This window comes from Meles meles, chromosome 1, assembly GCF_922984935.1.
Source record: "Meles meles chromosome 1, mMelMel3.1 paternal haplotype, whole genome shotgun sequence".
In the NCBI taxonomy this organism is placed as follows: domain Eukaryota; kingdom Metazoa; phylum Chordata; class Mammalia; order Carnivora; family Mustelidae; genus Meles; species Meles meles.
Window position 1 is genome coordinate 131,271,991 of NC_060066.1, and position 23,799 is coordinate 131,295,789.

General features: G+C 39.8%; 1 protein-coding gene across 1 annotated transcript in view; it reads right to left on the minus strand.

Annotated features, from left to right (window-relative positions):
* Positions 1-13,358, minus strand: part of PALMD (palmdelphin) — a 52,282-nt gene extending 38,924 nt beyond the window's left edge. Inside the window, exon 1 of the mRNA XM_045980464.1 lies at positions 13,046-13,358. Coding sequence (XP_045836420.1) covers positions 13,046-13,090 — 45 coding nt within the window. The 5' untranslated portion in view covers positions 13,091-13,358. The remainder of the gene's footprint in view (positions 1-13,045) is intronic.
* Positions 13,359-23,799: the final 10,441 nt, after the last annotated feature.

Below are 23,799 nucleotides of genomic sequence, written 5' to 3' on the forward strand. Positions count from 1 at the left end.
TTTTATGCCTAGGTAGGGCAGAATTGCCAACAGATTCAAGATATTCAGGAGAAGGAACAGGGGTTGGTAGGGGAGATGATGGATTCACACCAAGTTCAAGGTGTCTTTGGGACAACCAGATAGAGTTATCTGGGGGGGGGGGGCAGTTGAAACATTGGTTGGAGAGAGATGAGGGGGTCAAAGATAGAGATGTGGGAGTTTCAGAAGGGATAGCTGAAGTCAGAAGATGGTCAAAGCACGACCAGAGACATATTTATGAAAAGAGAGGACAAGCTAAAGACAGATCCTTCATGAAGCACCTACATTGAAGGGGTAGAAGAGGAAGGGAATCCATATGGAATTTTATTTCGAAGTCAATCAGAAATTATAATAGAACTTGAAAAATTAGGCTAATTCAATTAGTCAAGTCATTTCAGATTCATTCTGCTAGAAGCTGAGTATCTTATAATTTGATGTGCAGGTAATAGTAACCTGGAAAGAAAGGGATGTGCTAACACAACATTCCCAGAAAAGAATCCTGAGCATAGTTAGAGGTTCACTAGAGTGCATTGAAACTTTGATTTCTAAAAGTCTTGAAAATTTCCTAAAAAACTCTTGAAAAAGGGACAAGCATTTCAAAAGGGAAGGTAGACCATGAAGCCTAGGCAGTTTACAAGTGGAAACATGGCTACACAATTACGAATGATCTCAGGTAAGAAGAAAAGAGAGCTACTATAAGCAAAACCAAACAAAATAGTTTGGTATCACTGGGAGCTCTCCAATGAGCTCATGAAACCAATAATGAAGACTAGCCAGAGGTACCTACTTATAATAGTATAAATAAATGTTAAAAAAAAATCTGAGGTGATGTGAAGATGAGAAGCATGTGAAAAACATTGAGGGCACACAAAGCACGAGTGTATAAATAATTATGTATACTTAAGTCATATTGAGAGCAAAAAGGTAAAGGCAATCATTGGACAACTGCTGAGATACATAGTATAATAGCAACATGACGAAAATAGAATTATTCTATTTCTATATTGCTTCTACATTTTTGATTAAGGAGAATAATTCTAACCCTGAAGAGGGTATAGCAAATAATCTTAAAGGAAAACTGAAGCACAAGAAGAAATAGAGCACTGAAGACAGAGCTGTTCAGACTCTGATGGGGTTCATTTATTATTGTTATTTTTAGAGAGGGAGCAAGCAGGAGTCGGGGGGTCAGAGGAAGGGACAGTGAGAATTTTAAACATGTTTCATGCCCAGCACAGATCCCAGTGTGGGGCTTGATCTCACGACCCTGTGAACATGACCTGATCTGAAATCAAGAGTCGGATGCTCAACTGACTGAGCCACCCATGTGCCCCAACATAACAGAAAATTACTGTCAAGTAACCTTGGAATCTTGGAAGAAGAGGTCTTGAAGACTAAAAGTAGCAAATGTCCTAATTTTTGGAAGAGGGACAATGGGGGAATTATGAATATTTAAAGATTGGTGAACTTACTGGTTAATCCTTGGCAAAGTTGTAGAATGAATTATTAAACAATGTTGTATTTAGACAAGCAATGTCTAAGAGATAACATTCGATTATTAAAAATGAAGCATTTAAAACTTTCTTTAGCTTAATTTTTCTAGATGGACAGATGATGATTATGGTGGTTACAACAATAGCTAACATTTACAGATAACTTTTTACGAGTCAGGAGCTACTTAAAGCTCTTAAACGAATCCATTTATTTCATCTTCCCCAAACGTTTTTGAAGTAGGAACCACATTTATCCCCAGTAGGTAGGTGAAGAAATTGAGAAATGAAGATATCTAGATTATGGAAATTCAATTACCTTGGTTTTAACAGGGCTTTGAACAAAGTTTCTTATTTTATTCTTTCAGAAATTTGTGTAAATTCAAACAGAAAAAAAATGTAGTTGAAAGTGATTATATTAACATTAATAAATGTATTGAGGTAACTTTCTGACTCAGAATTTTGAGGGTGAAACAGGGGGTGCTGGAAGACTTATTGTTAGAAACTGCTCCAGGTCGGCTAGTTTTAGAAATCAATGAATTAAAAGAGGACCAAATCAAGATTTCGAAATATCTTGTCTATTAGGAATGTTGGACCTAAATCAATGATTAATTTTATTCTTAACAAATGTAAACTATGGAACTTTGTACAATATGTTAATTGTAGAAGATTAAAAAAATTCAGACAACTTCAATGAAAAATAGAAGAGTCCCTCGTACTCCCACTGCTTTAGAACTAACTGCTGTCCACATTTTGATGCATTTTATTCCATTCTTTCTTCAGGATACCCAAACCACAGATGTGCACCCTTACACAAAACATACATGCAAACCACATGAGGGGGCCCATACACAATTTGTGTTCCATCTTTTGTACTTATTGTGTCATGAGCGTTTTTCTCATGTTATTAAATTTTATTTATAAAAATACTAAATTTTATTTAGAATACCATTATTTGCTCAATCAGTCTCTCTTTTTTTTTCTGCCCCTTAGGCTGCTTTGTATCTTTTGTTATAATGAGTAGTTGTGTGATGAAGTTCCTTGTATGTAAATTTTGAACCACTTTTCTCTGATTATTTCCTCAAGATAGGTCCCTAGAAGTTAGTTACCTAGGTATAGGGATGTTTTAAAAATTCTTAATAGAAGAATAAATGAAACAAGATGGGATTGGGAGGGAGACAAACCATAAATGACTCTTAATCTTACAAAAGAAACTGGGGGTTGCTGGGGGGAGGTGGGGTTGGGAGAGGGGGAGGGGGTTATGGACATTGGGGAGGGTACGTGCTATCGTGAGTGCTGTGAAGTGTGTAAACCTGGCGATTCACAGACCTGTACCCCTGGGGATAAAAATACATTATATGTTTATAAAAAAAAAAATTGGAAGAGGAGGCAAACCATAAGAGACTATGGACTCTGAAAAACAACTTGAGGGTTTTGAAGGGTCAGGGGTGGGAGTTTGGGGGAACAGGTGGTGGGTAATAGGGAGGGCACGTTTTGCATGGAGCACTGGGTGTTGTGCAAAAACAATGAATACTGTTACGCTGAAAAAATAAATAAATTAAAAAAAGTTCTTAATACAGATTGTTAAAAAGAATTCAATGAAAAGTCGTTTTGACTTATATTTCTATATTTCACCTCACTCTGACTAATTACGGATATTGCAAGTAAAAGATCTTTTAGCAATTTGCATAGGTCAAATAGTATCTCATTTTGATGTCTTAATGAGATTTCTGAGATTAGTGTGGGGAAATATTCATCATTTTCTTGGCTATCTGTATCAATTATTTTTTAAATTGCCTGTTTGTGATGTCTACCCATTTTTCTGTAAAAGCTATTAATTATTTACTTATCAATGTGTAAGAACTCTTTGAATTAAGGATAATAACCTTTTGTTTGTCATGTTAGTTGCAAGTAATTTTTTTAATTGCATTTAAATTTTACTTCTGGTGTTATTAGAAGCATTAAATTTGGGATGCCTGGGTAGCTCAGTCAGTTAAGTGTCTGCTTTGGGCCAAGGTCATGAACCCAGAGCCCTGGGATCTAGTGCCATACCAGGCTCTCTGGTGGGCAGGAAGTATGCTTCTCCATCTGCCTGCACTCCCCCTGCTTTCGTGTGTGCTCTCTCTCTGGCAAATAAGTAAATAAAATCTTTAAAAAAAAAGTGCTGAAAATGTTACTCTATTACCTTGATGTCTTTAATATCTTTGTCATCTGAGACACAGTAATTATCCATCTATATTTTCTTCCAGTTTCCTAAAGATCTTTTTAAAAAGCCTCTTCCATCTAGCTGAATTATTTTATTTATGGTAACTGCCAAGGATCTAATGTTTTTTTTCCAAATTTTTGGATGATCTATAGCTCTATCAAAAGATTCTTTCCTATTGATTTACTTTTAAAAAGTGTTAATTTTTATCATTTACTAATTTTGTATGTATATTAGGGTCTGGTTCCAGGTTACCTGCACAGTTGGGTTTGGTATTAATACTACATAGTTTAGATAATGTGTTGATGAGACAAATTAACATTTATTGGTCAAGTTTTTGAACTTTATTGCTTTTGTCTAAAATGTCTTAATTAGCAGCAATAGTTTTTTGTTTTTTTCCACTTGGACTTTGGAGTGATTTTGTCAAAGTCCTACAGAAATGAAATTGAAAACCCAAACAATTACCCATCCATTTTACTCCCCATCCAAAAAAAAAAAAAAAAAGCCAAGTAACCAAGCAAAAAAACATGTATCCTGGTAGAATTTTAAAAGTTATTCCTAATAGTAACTATCATTATCCAGAGATAATCAGAGATCAATACTCTTATATATGATTTATATCTGCATGATATGTTATAGCTCACATAAAATTGGAGGTGTATTTTACATATTTAGTAATCTGACCTTTTTTAATATATCATGAACACAATGATATGTCATGTCATTAAATAGTATTCTAAATTATTTTTTAATGATTTCATATTATTCCATTATATGTAATATACACATATATATTATACTATATATATATATATATATACACACATATATGCACTCTATTTACTCAGCTAAATTCCTATTTTTAGACATTGAGTTTGCTTCTACTTTTGTACTATAAGAAATGACTTTGCTATGTCGTGAGCACCTTAGGACTTCATCTGTGAGTGCATCTCTTATTTTTCTTTAGTATAAGATCCTTGTTAATAAAATTCTAGGTCAGAGGATAAAATTATTTTTGACTTTTCTTCTATCAGTTTCCAAACTGTCCTGTTTAGTAATTTCATGCTGCCACCAGCAGTGAACAAGAATGCCTCCTTTGGGGTGCCTGGGTGGCTCAGTGGGTTAAGCTTCTGCCTTCAGCTCAGGTCGGGGTCTTAGGGTCCTGCGATCGAGCCCTGCATTGGGCGCTCTGCTCAGCGGGGTGTCTGCTTCTCCCTCTCTCTCTGCCTGCCTCTCTGTCTACTTGTGATCTCTCTCTCTGTCAAATAAATAAAGTCTTATAAGAAAAATAGAATGCTTCCTTTGAGAATTTTGATTGGAATTGCATTAAACATAAAATAAATTTGGAAAAATATGATGGATTTTTGGTATTTTAGCTTCACCTTAAGGAATGGTGTGCCTTCCCCAAACACATATATTGTTTAGTAGTTTCATTATATAAATTCTGCACATTTCCTTGTCGTAGTGGGTATAAGAGTATAAAAGTTTTTTTGTATAAATCTTACACATTCCTTAAGTAGGATTCTTTTCAGGTTTTAACAGTTAAATTTTTAATTTTATAGCTATTAGGAATGAGATATTTTTGTATTACCTTTTCTGACTAATTATTGTTTTTCAGAAAGCTACTGATTTTTGTGTATTCATTGTGTATCTGGCTACTGACTTTCAAGTTAATGGTTATTCTTAACTTTACAGACACTGAAGCTAAGGACTAGAGTGTATTAATTTCCCCAAATGGTATGGTTGGTCCAGTGTTGAAACTGGTATTGAACCTAAATTTCTATAACTCCAAAGATGATGCTTTTTTTTTTTTTAAAGGTTTTATTTATTTATTTGACAGAGAGGTAGAGAGATCACAAGTAGGCAGAGAGGCAGGCAGAGAGAGAGAGAAGAGGGGAAGCAGGCTCCCTGCTGAGCAGAGAGCCCGATATGGGACTTGATCCCAGGACCCTGAGATCATGACCTGAGCCGAAGGCAGAGGCTTAATCCACTGAGCCACCCAGGAGCCCTAGATGATGCTCTTTATACCACATCTTATCTTTTCTCAAACCTGTCGTTAGAAATACAGCTCCCCAAACAAGATGGTATAGCACTAAGCACTCTGTATGGGTCAGTACTTTGAGCACCCAATTTTAAGACTGACACTGACATTTCAGAGTGTCTAGAATGAGCCTGTGATATGAGCAATGATCGAAATCAAGAAAATGAAGTCGTATGGCTTCAGTGGCTGGAGCCATGATGAATGGGTGAGTGGGATTTTAAGGAAATGAGATTCTGAACTCAACACAGAGGGCTGTTCTCAAATGGAAAAGGGTATTGGGTGAGGTATGGACACACCTTTTGGAAGCATTCAAGGAGAAGCTGGGTGAGCATCTTTGGAGCATAGCATAGTGAGGATGGGAATACGGACATTCTCTAAGTTTTCTTCAGCTAGAGCGGGAAATCTCTAGGTTTTCTCCTGGCTCAATGATTATTTCTGCATCCTAGTTCTGAAACACCCTCATTCTTAAGTATCCACGGGCATTGGATGTGGTTATCACTACATCTTATGAGGTGAATGAAAAAGCACACATTTTCTAAACCTATTTTATTCAGGAAATTTAGTCTGCTTTCCTAGCCAGAGAACAAATTCTGACACATCTCAAAATGAAACTCAGCTGGGCTACTCGTTTATTCCTTTGTCCTTTCCTGTTTGTTCTAATGAATGGTGACAAAGCAAACAAGGATAAAGAACAAACACAAGGTAAACCCCCCAAAACTCAAGGGGTGATGGTGAACTTTGTTGTTGGCTTTAGTGAAAAAAATATTTTCAGCTTGATGGCCTTCATGCATTTGCTCATTCACAAAGGGGTATGTGTGTGCGCGTGTGTTCCAGCTAGTGCTGAGCTCAGTGCTGGGGAGCCTGCCTTAGCAAATCCCGGCTGGAGGGAAGAGACCTTGTGTAATGGAAGTGGGATGGGAAGGTCACAATCTCAGGGTATGGGATGCTCTGGGAAATGGTGCCATCCCAGCCCTGTCAAAGCAATTACAAATGCTTCTGAAATGGCATCACTTTCTCTTTTCCCACCTCTACTCCCCTGTGTACTGTGGAAAGCAGAGGAGACCATAAGGGCTAAAGGACTGGTTTGGGTTAGAAAATGCGGTTAAGTGAAGCAGAACCTCTATAGATTCTTCTCTTTGTTCCACTTCGAGCTCTATTAAGAGTGAACCACAGAGGAAGTTCTAAATGGGGTGAGGTTTGTGGTTTTGATGTTTCTTAGAATTTATTGTGATGTTGCGGCCAGAGAGTGTGACAAGCAGAAGAATTGACCCAACTGGTGTTATTTAACTAATCCCTTAGCTTTTCATGGTGTTAGGTTTTCCACCTACAAAATGGGAACGGTGACATCTGCTTTCGCAAATACTCATAGGATATTTGGACAAATGAGATATGGATCTGAAAGTTATATATATATATATATATATATATATTTTAAGGTCTAAGTGCTATGTGACAATAGGTGCTATTATCATTATTAATTTTGTAATTCTTTCACTTAAGAGACGTCCTTTATTTTCTAGATCTGCGAGCATAGGTCGATTTTGAGTAACAGTGGTAGCTCATTTGTACTCCTTTGTCAATCACAAACACAATTACACATGGAAAACTTGGTGTTTTGGACAGGAACCAGTTTTGAGTTCTTTTCAGAGCTTCAGAGAATTACCTGGTTTCATGTCTCTAAGGGCTTGACTGAGTTCTCTCAGTCACTGGGGGTTTTATTGGAAAAAAATTTAAAAACGTAAAAAAAAAAAACCCCAAAAAAATATATAAAAAAAAAAGTTGGATCTCACTCAAACTGCTCCTATGCTCTCTTAGGAAAGCAGACATCCCACAGGCTTCTTGGTGAGGGGACTTGTGGAGGCAGTGAATTTTAAGGGAGTCTCTTCCCCCAATGACATCACTGTCACTGACAGAAGTTAAAAGATATGTATTTTATTTAAGAGAAGCTAGGCCGTTTGAGACAGGGAATGAAGGAATGGAAGCCCTGTTTGAGTTTTAGCCAGAGCTCTGTGGCCCTTGTTTTTATACTCTAGTTAGACTTCAGAGCTCAGACTCTGATTTATTTCAGTCAGAGTTTTGTAAAGAAGCAGCTTTTGGGGGTGCCTGGGTGGCTCAGTGGGTTAAAGCCTCTGCCTTTGGCTCGGGTCATGATCCCAGGGTCCTGGGATCGAGCCCCACATCGGGCTCTCTGCTCAGCAGGGAGCCTGCTTCCCTTCCTCTCTCTTTGCCTGCTTCTCTGCCTACTTGTGATCTCTGTCAAATAAATAAAATCTTAAAAAAAAAAAAAAAGAAGAAGCAGCTTTTGTTTTTTAACCATCCGGTACTATGCAGAAGGTTCCTGGGGATCCTTGTCTCGAGAAGTCTTTGCAAAGCAGCATTATCATTCTGTAGCACGCTGGAAAAACCTCGCCCTGTTATCAAAAAGCAGTTTCCTCAATAACTATCGAAATTATTATACCTAGTCACATGCCCTCCTTTGTGGGTGGGCTATTATGTTTGGCAAAGAAATGTGGTACAGCACATTTTGTTTGAAGCAACCTTTCCCTCTCTGGAAGAATCTCAGTATGGCTCTGTGGAAAATTGGGCCGAGGCTTGATTGTTTGAATATCCTTGCACAGGACTTCTTTACTGAGGAGATTCCTGCGTCTCCATGTACCATTGTCATGGGACTGTCTTTAGATGCCCAAGACAAATTAGAAGTCCTTCCTGTAACTTTGTCTTAACTACGAGGTACTTCAGAACAATGGCGCCTCTTGGATTCTTTTAGCCATTATGACTTTAAGAAGCCCTTAGAACTCTAAATGAGGCAATGATCCAAACACAGGTAAGGGTATACCTTCAGGAAAGAGCCAGGTGGATTGCTCTTGTTTTTACTCTCCTATCTGACAGGCAGACTGAATGGGGGAGAAATGTATATGGCGGGCCCAGGAAGTAGAAGTAGGGCTGGTTTCTGGGGTGACTTGGCACCATGCTGAGAAGGGCCCAGCACTTCAATTAATGCTGTGCTCTTGCCACGTTGATATTTTGAATACTTTTTGAACAAGGGTGTCCCACATTTTCCTTGTGTTCTGGCCCCATAAATCATGTAGCAGGTCCTGCTTTGAGGCCGTCAACTGTCTTATGAACTGCTAGAAGATCCCAGATACCGACAAAAAAGGAATGGGATGAAGTGTGGTGTCTGGTGACAGGCTATGCATGCTAACGAATTAACTAGAACCTGTGTGTGTGTGTTCTTGGTTTAATGTTGGTCTTCGTATTGGGTGGATTTCTGTTTTATGCAAGGAAATTTCTACCACCCAAGTTCCCATGTTTACAAGTCTAGAAAAAATTCCTTAGAAGTGGAAAGAAATAGGGAGTGGATCTGGGGAAATGTGAGAGCTCCTTATTATTTTGCGTCACGAGCAGCTTTGGCCGGCAAATCTGGCTCTGTTGCTCAAATTCCAGTGTTAGAACTTTATATGGCTCCCTTCCAAATGGAGTCAGTTCTAGGCAGGTGCTTGTTGTTGTGATTATTTCTGTTGTCTAAATTGTGACAGAGCTCACCTCCTTCACATCTGTGCTTAAATGTCACCCCTTCTGTGAGGCCGGTCCTGCCAACGTCACTGTGATCCACAGCCCACTCCCTACTCCTGATTTCCCTTCCTGTCCTTTAAATACATAAGGCCTGGCTCATGTTAGGTGCTCGATCACCGTTAATTGAATAAAGGAATGAGGATACGGGTTGATAGCACACGTTCCTAACAATTACAGATAAACCTTGATGAGAATTAAAATGTTCACTTTATTCTTATCTCTTCACTCCCCAGCTGGGTCTGTTCTCTCAAAAAGTGATTCTCGTTCTCGGAATTCTTCCAGGGTCAGTCCCCAAACAGTGCTATTTTTATGATCTCTAGCCAGTTTAAGGTCTAGAGTTTTCCAGTCTGAGGGTCCCCATGTTATTTAGGAACTGTATTTTCTAAGGTCATGGTGGGAATGGAGATAAGATAATGCGTTCCTTGCAGAGTAGGATGTCAAGAACATATGGAATGTTACTACTCCTAGGGGAGGGGATCTCTCTCTTTCTGGAAGGAGTTCGTCTGGGTCTTTCACTGGTTTTACTGTGGGCCAAGTTTCCTGCCAGAGAGGAGTTCTGTCGAGATAACTGTCAGTCCTTCATCTCACTCTTCCTGAGAATGCTGGAAATATTAGTGTCATCTATCCCAGCAATATTAAAAATGAAATTCAAATGACAAGTCTACTTCAATAGTTCTTCTTTCGTATAAAAACTGGCTATTTGTTAAAATATGTACTAACTTGAAAAAAGCCTCAAGAAACTTTTCATCTAATCGGTTTGAAGCAGTCCTGTTTTTGAGTTACAGCTGAAAACTGAACTCTTTGGCTAAGAGATACTTTGATGATTAATTCAGTGAAGGAAGGGTTGGGACATGGACAAAGTAACGAAGGAAGAACGTGAGAGTACGTGTATAAAATACAATCCATATTTGATAAACCCAGACTGATATTCTGGTTTTTAAACAATTGTTTCTGTGTACTTCCCATAATTTTTTCTTTATTCTCTTTGAGTTTTTGAGAAGACTTCTGACAATCTAAAATTCAGTTTACTGATAGGAGAAGTGAAGGACACAATTACAGTATTAGTTTTCAATCTGAGAGCCTACCTGCCACATTCCACCTACTTACTGTGCTTAATCTATTTTTTTCTTTTTTTAGAGGTATAAGAGGATGGGTGGGCACTTGGTTCTGTCAAGTTATAGGCATAGACATTTGTGTTTTTCAACCCCTTGCAGTAGAAATAATGACTGTTTGGACACTCAAAACCAAGTGGAATAAATGTACAGAACATCTCGTTTCACAGTGAGGAAATGGAGGAACAAATTTTAATGTAAAAAATCAAATAGATCTGAGAATGTAAAAAGGTTTTCTTTTTTTTTTTTTTTCCCCCTTTCCCTAACAAAGTCTGTGAATTGCTATGTTTGGGTACATTGGAAAATCTTATGATTTTGTTCCTTAAGCATACATTGTTTCAGTGAAAGGAAATAGGAAGAAAACCGTTAAAATGAGAAGACTGTGTCTGAGTTTTAGTTTAGGTGGGAGATTTTGAAAATTTTAAGTACTTCCCAAAGTGAAACAGTCCCAGCAAATTTTCTGGATACTGTATGTTTTCATTTTCCCAGCGGGGATGGGGCAGTGCTGAGGTGGCTTCCTGGTAAAACAAGGGTGGGGAAAGCTGGCGTGTCCCGGGGTGTCTAGCAGGAGGTGGATGTGTTGTTTCCATGGACACACCACTGCTCCATTTTCCCCTCTAGGTTGTGACAAATGGGACTGGGTTTTGCCTGGTGAGGTGGAGGCTAGTATGAATTTATTCCCGTAAACTTTTTTTTCCAATCGCCCCCCGCAACCTCCGTAACCTTCGTATAAACAATTTATTTCCAAGGTAGAATTACTTTGTGATCTTACTTTGGAGATTTGCTTAATTCCTTCTAATGGGATATGTTCAGGCTAATGGAACAATTCAAAAAGTAGGTGTGTGTGTGTGTGTGTGTGTGTGTGTGTATGGTGTGTGTTAATCATCAGAAAAAGCACACACCAGTATACTCAGGAACCTACTTACTCTCTTGCCTGCTTGGAAGGCGTGATGCCTCTTGTTCTACCTCTATTTTCATTTGGAACCCTCAGTGCAAATTCCTGGTTTTCCTGAATAACTGTAGGCAGTCATAGCCTCAGACCACTTGCTGCTTCAGTGGGAGTTAAAAGGTGCTCTGGAGGGAACGCGGGCTTCAATAAGGCTGTGCTATAGTTCAAGAAGGAAAATGGGGAACAACGGGCTGTATATTTCCCCAGCTACATGATATAGTTTAGTAATTTGGGAGGTAGAAGCAAAGGCTGAGCGTGTGCCCACACAACTCACACAGTGTAATAAAGTAACCTTTAGACAACAGCTGTAATGCAAAAAGCCCATGCCAAAAACAACAGAGCAGGGCCCAGTTCCTGTCCCTTAAAGCCTGACAGCTGAAACGGTGACTGACTTTAAAGACACACACACATAAGAACAAAACAAAACAAACGATAGTTCCAAAGCAAAGTTTTCTGAAGAAAGGGAAATGTACTAATTAGAAGCTAGACATTTCAAAAGCATTGTTGTATGGAAGAGGGCCAACCTTATTGGTGGACGTCTGGACTTCTGGTTCCTTACTATTGGCTGAGAAAATGCTTCAACTTCTTGAATCCTTTTTGGGTGACACTAAGACATTGTATCCATTTAATAAAAATGCTAAATTTGGATTAGCATTATTATTTATGCTCTGGCAACTGGAAGAGCAGGGAACAATATCCTCCTACCCATCCTGATTTAACACCAGTTTTTAAAAAGTACTCATTCTTTCTGACAGCTAATTTCAGGGGCAGAAAATGCTGAGAAATTGAGATCTGGATTTCCAAGTTTTTAGAAAATTATATCACAAATTGTAGCTAATTGTAACTGGCTGTGCCACAGATTTCCAGGTTACTTAGCCAAATATACAGGATTTCAGAAAATTAAAAAAAAAAAAAGCTGGGTCACTTAAGGAAAGTAGTTTATTTCTTGCTTTGATTCTTTCCCAGAACAGACATAAAAAATACACTATTTTCCTTCCCTGTATTAGCGAGATAGTTTCCAAATCCGCAACATTGCACGCATTGCATTCCTTTATCAGGATCTTAGTTTGTGACTCTGCTGAAAACTGATCTCTAAGAATGAATCTGATATGTGCTTTTACCTACTTTTCTCTTGTTTAATGCTTAGTTTAGTTAAGTACAATGACATTCATTCTGATTCTGTTAGGCTCTCTGGAACATACTACCTCATGACAGATAAAAAGTTTCAAGTTGTTTGTTTTATTCTTCCCCCTCCCCCATTTCAAAGAATTTAACTTTTGGGTGTATTCCTTGCTTTAAAAAGTCTCCAAGTTGAGAATCTGCTTTTTAATCTCCTGTCTGGCAAATGCCCACTGGAGGAGAAACTGCCTTTTTAAGGTACCGAGAAGGTACATGACAGTGAGCCGAACTGCCTCCCAAGCTTCAGATTGCTCTTTAAGACGGTGGGCACAGACCGCCCAAAATACAGACCATTGCCCTGCCCGCAGGTTCTGAGAGAATGACAGAGGGTCACAGGGGTTAAGAGAAAGCCAGAGCCGCGTCCACGAAGGATGACAGTTCTGTTTTTCCACTCACAGGGGCTCGGCGGCCGGGGCACCAGCAGCGCGTCTGCCCTTCCCCTCAGCAACCACCTCCCCGAGTGATAACTGGACGCAGACTTACTGTGATGGCCTGAAGTCTTTCCTTCACCAGCTCGGCTTCTTCCATGCTGGAAGTCAAGGGCAGGCAGACGGGGGCAGGAAGTCCCAAGCTACCATAAAGCAGGAGCCTTCTGGGGGAGAGGCGAGGGGTGACAGCGAGAAAGCCCTTGGCCCCCGTGGAGGAAGGCAGAAACCCCCGAGGCGGCTGGAGCGTCTCTGAGCAGATGTCCAGAGCCGGCCAGACAGACACATGTAATGAGAGTGTGCTAGGGAGGCAGACCCTGAGGCTGCTGGCGAGAGCTGACTGACAAGTCTGAACGGCAGCCGCACCAGCCCTTTTCCTTCAGGAGCTGCCAGCTCTTTGTTGTAATGTGCACAGTTAGCAAGGCACATTTTCTCATTAACTGTTCCTTACCCAACTCATTATTTTCCAGGAGTGGCACAGGGAGCCCGGAGGCGGAGGGTGTCATCGGCCTGTGCTCTAGCGACACACGGCCATCTGTGGGTGTGTGTGGGTCTGTGTGTGTGTGTCCAAAGTTTACCTGCACCCTCCTCCCGAGTTTGCAGAGACAGAGCCTCGCCTGGACTGACGGGGGCAAGCCACTTGCTTGCCTTTCTTCCTCTTACTGGCTTCAGGCAATAATAATAAATTCTGTGTTTATCTCAGAACTGAGTATGGGGGCAAATTTACCTCAGGTCGCCCTTCCCTCTCCCTCCTGCTCCCGCTTGAGCAGTTGCTTTCAAATTTTGGAGTCTTGCGGTCAGGGAGAAATCAAAGGGGTTAAGGTGACGCTGGGCCCACTGAACAGCATTGGGTGTGATTTAAACGTCCAGTACCACCCTTGGTTATTTCTTGTCTTGGATTGCCACGGGATGCCATTCTTTCTCGGACCTTATTCAGAAATGACACTCTGGGCTTTCAGGAAGGTGCCCATTTGGACCTCACCAGTGGTGCAAGAGAAAGGAGCAAGCCTTTGAAAGTGTGGCCAGACATTCTGTAACTCATGTGGTCTGACATTATATGGGTGTTCCCTTGCCCTTTAGAAAAAGAAAGCCAAGCCCAGTGAAACTCTTAGCAGAGGCTGGAAGCTTTACCATTGATCTTGTTTTCTTTCCTCTTTGATTTCTTTGATTAAATTTTACGCAGTAAACCATAATTACCATCTACCTCGTTGTTCTGTGTTTGGATGTTATCAGGCACCTTCGGATCAGCATTCAGCTGAACGCTTTAGAGGGACAAGCCAGACAGTGACCATGTGGTTTAATTTCCTACACACTGTTGACCGTAATAATAATAGCTAATATTTGTTGAATACTCTCTATAGAGAAATACTCCACATACCAAATATCATACAAGGTGCTGGGAGATAGATGCTATTATCCTTACTTTACAAATGAGGAAACCGAGGCTCAGAGCTGTAATTTGCTGCCTAGCTAATAATGGCAAACCCAAGACTGGCTGACAGACTTTATGATAACCATTCATCAAGGCCTACGCAAGAAATGGGGCAAGGGAAGACACAGGCTGAAGGCTGAATCAGTCTTTACGAGAAAGAGTTGGACTCCCAGCCTGTTCTTCCATCTAGCTTCCAGAACACTAGCATCTGGAAGCAAACCCCTTAGGGAGAACTCCTTGGGAATCTCTACAGTAATTTAGTGGCCCTAGAGAGAAAAGATTTTTCCATATTGTCATGTGGAGCTGCTCAACCGCAGAGTGAAACCCATCAGTGTCGAGATTCTGAAATCATCCTTGAGAGTAGTCTGTCCTTGTTCACACATACTCAAAAGAGATGGTTCGGGAAACTAGAGAAGTGGAGAATTGATTAGGCATGGGCCAAGTTTGGTGACTATTGGATGGATACTCGTGCTTAAAAAAAAATCAAACCTTCAGAATTTTTTATTTTGTTTGTGCAGGTCCTACATGAAATTAAATACAAGAGAGAAGTAGTGATAAATATCTCAGCCGGAATTGCATATTTGCAGCCCGGAACAGATGGACAGTTATCCAATTATTAGTCTGGATATTTCCTAAAAGCAATTTACCACTCAAATCTCATTGCTGCTGCGGGAAAACCCAAAGGTCTTCTAGTGTAGGGGAGGATTGGATAAAATAAGACCAGGGAATTTAGGAGGGAGCAGAGTTGTGACAATTGTTGATACCATTATGTGTTCATTCATTTATTTAGTTGATAATACCCCTAATTGCTAATATTTTAAAGGCACCTGTTATGCATTTATTCTGCACATACTTATTGACAACCCATGATGTGTTACACACTGTGATCGGTGTCTGGGATACAGGGATGAGCAAAATTCCTGCTCTCTGGAACTTCTCTTCTGGTAGGTAATGAAAAATAAACATAATAAGCAAGCAAAACAGAGTAGGTAAGAAGATGATTCTGTTGGAGCCTTCTGAGTAAACAATCAGCAAGATGGGTGGAAAGTACTAGATTTTATTAAGAGAATGACTCTGTGAGAGAATATGGGGGAGGTAGGCAAAGAGGGCGGAAGCCGGGACTCTGGGAGAGTGGTCAGACCGTGTCACAAGTCTGGCTCAGGTGAGGGAGAGAGGAAGAGAAAGTGCGTGGGAACTGCCTGAGCTGCAGTGCGGGCTCCGTCAGACTGGCAAGGCCATCAGAAAGTCCTGTGGCCCAGGCGTCTGGGTGGCTCAGTCCGTTAAATGGCCAATTCTTGATTTCAGCTCAGGTCATGGTCTCAGGGTTGTGAGATTGAGACCCGTGTCAGGCTCTGTGCTCAGCACCCAGTCTGCTTGAGTTTCTCTCTCCCTCTCTCTCTGTCCCTTCCCCTGATGGCAGGTGTGCTCTCCTCTCTCTCTCTCTCAAATAAGTAAATAAATAACATTTTAAAAAGATTTTAATTATTTATTTGTCAGAGAGAGAGAGTGCATAAGCAGGCAGAGTGTCAAGTAGAGGGACAAGTGGGCTTCCAGCTGAGCAAGGAGCCTGGGTCCAAGTCCTGGGACTTGATCCCAGGACTCTGGGATCATGATCTGAGCTGAAGGCAGATGCTTAGCTGACTAAGCCACCCAGGTGCCCCTAAAAAAAAAAAAAAATCTTAAAAAAAAAATCCTGGAGCCAAAGTCAGCTACCAGAGAGGGCCCATGTCTGTCAGGAATGAGCTTATTATAGCATTTCTGCCCTACTCACCCACTGGCTGGGGGTAGCCCCTGAGAGATAGGGTCCTGATGTAAAGGCAGGGATAGATTTCAGGGTGCAACAGCTGGGACCCTTTATCAGTTATGTTCCTGTAGTTGGATGTGTGGGCAGCACATTTCTATGACAGCCACAGTGATAAATGCATTGGAAAGAAAACAGAGCAAGGGAAGAGAATAAAGATTGCTAACTGGCGGAAGGTTGCAATTTGCAATTTAGAATGAAAAGGGAGTATTTGGATAAATGCTTGAAGAAGGGGTAGCAGTTAGCCACAAGTATTCAAGTGGGAAGAACATATCAGGCTAAGTCTGTGCAAAGGCCCCAAGGTAGACTTTCTCTGGCTTGTTTTAGGAACAAGGCCACTGTGGTGTAACAGGAGGCGCTGCAGGGAATGGTAACAGAGGTGGCTGGAAATGTAAAAGGTCTCAATCTGCATAGGTCTTATGCGACACTGTAAGGACTTTGTTTTTATTCAGTGTGGACTGAGGAGCCATTGAGGTATTTTATACAGAGAAATGGCATGACCTAGCTGTTTTGCAAGGATGGAAGCAGGGAGAGTAGGTAGGACACTATCGCTGTAATTCAGTTGGGAAATGATGGCAGGTTGAGCCAAGGTGATAGCAATAAGGGTATTTATTGTGAATTGCTTGAACCATGGATATATTTTAAAGTAGAACAAGAGAATTTCCTGACATTGGATATAGAGTTTGAGAGAAAGAGAAGATTCATGATAACTCTATGACTCTTGGACTGAGCAAATGGAATTTGCCATCAACTGAGATAGGGAAGTGGTGACATAGTTTTCTTCTGACAGAGAGGGCAGATACCAAGTGCTCAGTTTTAGACAAGTTAATTAGTTACCACATGGAGATGTTGAGGAGAAATTGGACATATGAGTTTGGAGTTCAGGAAAGAAGCCTCATCTACATTTACAAAATACATCTCTGAAAGTAAGCAGGATCACAAAATATCTAGAACTGTAATTCACAATGGAGCAGAATCTAGTGAACTAGCATTCATTAAACATTAACTAAATATTCATGACCAAATTCAGTCTCTGTAAAACACATATACAATAGAACTTATCTGCTCCCAGATATCTCATTAAACTAATTTTACCAAAGACTTTGGTGTTTGCCAAGCAATGTAAATGAAGATGGCAAGAGTTAGAAGTTAACATCAATGACCCGATCTTATGTTAGGAGGTAAGGGATATAACAGATTCTGAGACAGTGCCCTTTCTTAAAATGAATTCATTATCTCATTGGAGAGGGAAGACATATGTTAGAAACAATTAGGGGACAGAGAATAGTAAACCAGCTGTCATTGTATTGTGATAAAACAAAGTTCTAACTATTGGACTATTTGGAACCACGAGAGTATGGCATAGAGTAACGGTAATGTGGAGCACAAACAGTAAGTGTGAAATTAGTTGAAGAAGATAAAGATTAATGTATGTTGCAGAAAAGCCACTATAGGGGAAAGCAGAACCTAAAAGCCATTTTTAAAAAAGGTTTTATTTATTTATTTGACAGAGAGGGAGAGACCACAAGTAGGCAGAAAGGCAGGCAGAGGGAGAGGGGGAAATAGGCTTCCCGCTGAGCAGAGAGTCCAATGTGGGCCTTGTTTCCAGGACCCTGGGATCATGACCTGAGCTGAAGGCAGAGGCTTAACCCTGAGCCACCCAGCTGCCCCCTAAAAGCCATTTCTAAGGGTGAGAGGGAGAGTAACATAATGTGATAGAGGATCAGAAAGGAGATGGTCTTACCTGGAGAGAGGAGAAATTAGACAGAAAGATTGATGGAAATATATATCCCATACCTAGAATTTGATATTCAGGAAAAATGGACTAGGGCAGTGGCAGATGAAAGACCAATTCGTATTTTAGGAAAATTAAGCTGTTGACCCTTCAGAACATATAGGAAGAGGGAAAGATTAGGTAGGAAGGTAGGAGATATGAAATGTGATTGCCTGTGGATAGAGACTAAAAATTTGCCAATGTTCTGAAGAAGGAAAGTCCCTAGGCTTTTGCTTGTCTTTTAGAAGGTCTGAATCCAGAAGCCAAGGCATAGGACAGAGTAAGTGGAATAATACTTAACGTGCTAATTTAAATATTTAAAAATCCCAAAGTGACAGCAATAGGAATGATTTATAAGGGAGGAAGCCAAAAAACATTTCAGTGAACATAAAATTGGAGAGAAGAATGAGAATTTGTAGGTTCCAAATTAAGTACAAAAGGGAAACTTAGATTAGAGATTTTGGATTGAAAACCACAGAGAATCAAAATCTAAATAAGTAAATAAGTAAATCTAAATAAGTAAATATTTCTTGGATGTATATGTGAAAAGACTTTTCTAGAACTTTAAAAATTTTTTTTTAGAATTAAAATATAATGTAGAACTTTTTGAACAAAGTAAGTGTTCACGCCTGACTCTTTTTTTTCTCTCTCTCTCTCCTTCTTTCTCTTTTCTTTCTTTATGAATTTTCAGACTTCTGAAGGCCAGAAGTGGTACCAACCTAAAGACAGGGAATTTCCTTTTTCCTACTACGTCTCTGAAAGAATCATAAAGGAAAAAAAAAATCCTGACCCTCATATTAATTAGTACTAACCAGGCCATCTCCTTTTTTCTTTTTTTTTTTCCTTTTCTCTTTTCCTTTTTTTTCTCTTTTCTTTTTAAATTTTATTTATTTATTTGAGAGAGAGGTGAGGAGGCACAGAGGGAGAGAGAGAATCCCAAGCAGACTCCCAGCTGAGTGGGGAGCTCATGACCCTGAGATCACGACCTGAGTCAAAACTAGGTGTCCCCAAGCCATCCCAATTCTTCTTACCTTTGACACTTACTCTTCCACATGACTGGGCAACATGGTCTTTTTTGCATCCTTTCCTTCTCTGGTAGACCCCTGGATGGGATTTAGTTGCTATCCTCAAGCGACACACAGGTGTGTGAAGAGGGTGACTGCATACATTACAAGAGATTCCTGATCATGAGTTACTGTCATCGTAGAGTACTCTGTATAGTTGGGTTGGCAATATACTGGTGTCTGTTAGGCAATGTGAGCTCTCCAGTTCAGAGGACAAGTGGAGAAAATGCATTAGGCTTCAAGAGAGTCTGTAGCACAGATGCTCATTGTACTTGAACCATCGACATCATTGAACAGACTTGTTCCTCCCCTTCTATCTTCCCTGGGCCTCTGGGACACCTCAGTCTCTTGATTTTACTCTTACCTCATCAGCATATCTTTCTCAGCCTACTTTGCTCCTTCCTTCTCTTTTCCACTTGATATTGGCATGTACCAGGACTCAGTTGTTGGTGCCCTTTTGTCCTACATTCATCTCTACTCACTCCCCAGGGATCTTATTTAGTCTCATCCTAATGCTGAACTCTGAATTTTTTTTTAAGTTTTATTTATTAGTTTTTTTTTCCATTTTATTTATTTTTTTCAGCGTAACAGTATTCATTCTTTTTGCACAACACCCAGTGCTCCATGCAAAACGTGCCCTCCCCATTACCCACCACCTGCTGAACTCTGAATTTATTTAACCTCCAGTGTAGACTTCTTTTCTGTTCTAGGGTCTTAGGTTGTTACCTCTGCCTGGAACTCGAGGTATCTGTATGGCTCATTGCCTCCCCTTTTATAGGTCTTTGCCAAGATATTACCCTCTCAGTGAGGCCTCCCTCACATTATACCTCTCTCTGATTTTACCAATTCCCCTCACTTTGTTCTATTTGTTGCCATAGCTCTTATCATCTTCTGCAATTCTATATATTGCACTATTTTTGTTTGTTTGTATATTGCTTGTCTTCTTTCACTAGAGTGTAACTTACAGATAGTTAAAGTTCTGTCTGTATTCAAAGTGCTTACAACAGTCCTGGTACCTAGTGAACACTCAACAAATTATTGTCGAATGATGATTATGATGGTCTATTTGATTGTTCTTTTGTGTCAGGTGCTTTATTGGCTTTAGAATAATGGGTTTAATGGGTTTAGAAATCAGCACTCAAGAAGATTAAGTAACCTATCAAGGGGTTCTGTATCCAGAAAGAAGTGAAACCAGGATTTAATTCCAAGAGTCTAAGAGTGTCTAGTCCCAAAGCTTCATCTCAGTCCATGATATCATCCTACCTCTATTTCTCCTTAGTTGTCATAGACCTCAGGGCATAAGGTTTAGCCATGTGTATCATTACATGTCTAGAATAACGCATTCTGTGTGACAAGCAAATTTGATAGTTTTGACGATTTGTGGAATTGATTTTTTAAGACTGGACATAGTCTATAACCATTTTTCCTTGGGAATTTGTCTAAAGATGCACTATGACTTTTCTGTAAGTGAAGTCTTGTAAACGTATATCAGTGCAAACAAAATTCTACTAACACGCGGTAGAAGAGTGTGTGGTTAAGCATGTTGGCTTCTCTTTGAATAGCACAAAGCTCTTTCAGGTTGAGACTCCTAGAATTCGAACAACTGATTTAGTGGAAAGAATATTTAACTTGTCCAATCGTTAGACTTTTGTGGATGAAGGAAGCAGCTGTTTTCTGAACATGGCCTCAAGTTACCCAATAGCCTATCAAAAATAGCCATAGATAAAAAATAACCTATTAACAAACCAAACATAGGTAGCAAAATAATCCCTCCAGGCTCCCATCAAACACAAGGAAATGTTTTGGAATTTATTTCCCCTCTCATGGGCACATAACCCGAGAAGTTTATTTGGCTAAATATTTGGGATCTTTTCTTTTTCTCTGCCTCAGTGTACAAATGAACATGAAAATAATGGGTATCACGCAAAGTATTAGCATCGCTGTAAATTGGAGAAAAACAAGGGACTAGAGAGTCTGTAATTATCATCCCAGCAAGATCAAGGCATGTAGATGCCCCAGCACAACGAGTTCTCTGCCAATTTACCACTCCCATGTCTAAACCTTGTGGTACACATGCCTTTGTGCAGTGTGTACCATAGAGGGGATGAAAAGGATCATTTGGGTTGAACTTTAAATGTTGTTTTGAGTCAGAGCCTTTGGTGAGGACTGCTGGCCTTATTCACTTTCCGTCCTTTGTTTGCAGCGTAAGGAAGCAGCCCTTCCCTCAGCATTGTTTTCAGGTTGGGGTGTTTTAAAAAATGCTGTTCCACTGTGATACCTTCCCTTGATGCTTTCACTTTTAGCCAGTGGATTCAATAGAACGTTTAAAATATTTGGACTTAGAAATGTTCCTGAAGTCAAAACTACCTTGAAAAGTGTCCGTAATACATGCTAGCACATACGAGAATGGATGTCTAAGTGGTTCAGGGTGCTTCTGTGTGTACTCAGCTGCTTTTTGAACTTGAAAAGTTTGCGCTTTCTTTGCTTTTTGTTTTGAAAGATTGTTTTTTCTTTTCCTTTTTCAGTTTGGGATTTTAGTTTAAAGAGTAACCGATTGTAAGTTTTAGTATTTGAGTACTTGGAAATTTTTGCCCTAGATTTGCACAAAGAAATATTAAGTAGAGTTCCTTCAGTTCACTGAAAATGTGCATTTTCTTTTTACTTCCTCCATAAGTTTCAATGTCAGTTTTTGTTGGCATAACAAAATAAATACCCTTATATCTGTATTGGTGTCAAAAATGCAAAGAGAGAAGTTGAAACTGATCATCGAGGGGCTCTCTGCCCCAGAAAAAGTCATTGACTCATCGTTCAACTAGACTCCCACATTTAGACATGGCTATTTCTGGTTGTAATATTTAGATTTCAAATACCTGTATTCCCTAAGAGGTTCCAAAGAACCGTTTGGTCATCACAGGAATGCAATTTGGAAATTGGAAATGGAATTGTAGAGCAGTGTCCCTACTAATTGGAGGCTCGGGTATTCTGGGTTCTGAATGTTTGTTCATCTATCCATATATCAAACACTGGTTAAACATCAACCAACTATGTAACCAACATCGTGCTATGTGCTAGAGACAGATGAATAAGACAATGAACTCTTTTTGGTGGAAAAGACAGGACGTAAACAGAAGACAAGTAAACACTCTGTGAAAAGTGCTAGGTCGCCAAAGTCATTCAGGGCAAAGGGGAGGCCAGAATTCAGCCAAGTCGTTCTAGCAGAGGGGCCAGCTGAGCTGTGTGTTTTATATTTGGACAGTTAGGAGTTAGTGAACCCAAAGATTGACCCAGGGTAGAAGGTGGGGAAGCAAAAGACAAATTGTGCAATCACAGCTCCTGATTTTCTAGACAGTCAAAGACAAACTGAATAAACCCCTCAGATGCAGATTCCTTAATGGATGATGGAGAGACATACTTGACAAATCATCTATATACAGGCTTGTACCTTTATTATACAAGGTAGGTGGTGTTCAAAGATTATACATCATATTCATATATATATGTATTGTAAATAAATTTGTCAGTATATATTTATTAATGACCCTTAACTAATTCATGTACATCAAAATCTTAATTCTCTGCCATTAGAAAGTGAATAAATGTAGTTGCTTTAGGAATAAGAGAGACATGGTCTTATAGTCTAGCCTTTCCTCTTGCTAGGTGAGGGAACTTGGAAAAATCACTTAATATCTCAGAGAGTCTGTTTCTTTGGGTGTAATCTGATAGTAATAGTTTCCATAAGATTTTTTTGATTAAGGTTAAGTGAATCTTTAGGTAAAGTTGGTTATGGAGCATAATAACTAGGTAATAAATAGCAACTATTATTATTATTATTATTATTATTATTTAATTATCTTATTGTGCAAGCCAAGTTCTTAGAAAGTCTATTAAATCTTGTAGGCACATTAGTAATTCCATAATTGACTTATTTAGGAGAAAGACCAAGATCTCATTCTTCTCTGTGAACCAAGAAGCTATCAGATGTGTTCATTTCCAGCGTGGGAAACTGAGGCAAGGATGGCCCAACTGATTTGGGCAGGAATCCAGTTCATTAAATGGTAACATTCTCTGTCCAGCAGTCTTTCCATTACTGACTCTAGAAATCTTAGAAGACTTGATCTGATTCTTTGTCATTATGGAAATATGCTATAAGCTTATCCAAATAGGTTGGCTTCTAGGCAGAGCTATCACTGTGAAAATTAGGGAGCCAGCCAGTTACGTGGAAATGGATTTACATGGAAAAGCAAGAAATGAGCCAGCTGTCAGGGTGTCTGCCCACAGACCACTTCAGTATTACGAAGGAAGGCTCTGAGGTTTTGTTCGGTGACAGATTGGATTCCAGACAATTGTAATTCTAGCCCGAAGATTTTTGGAAATAAGTATTTTGAAAGATGCCAGTTCAAAGTTTACTTCTAAAATATTTAATGGGTCTCTCTTTGGAGAAATGGCTGCTTTCGTAAGGGCCGGTGATTACTGCATGGCTGAGAGAGATCTCTAAGAAGGAACCTAAACAAAACCAAACCAAAAAACCCAAACAGTTTTCATTGGGAAGTTTGACTCCGTTTTAGCATAGTATGAAAAAAATCTTTCTTATTTCATCATTGGATCCTCCCGTCTCCCCTCGCCTCTCCTTTTGCTGAGATTCTAACTGTAGGAGTTGGATTGCTTCATGCGTGCCCAGGGCGAGGACTGAAAGATTGCATTATACAGTCATGCAGTGGTGTGGGTGGAGTGGGAATTCGAG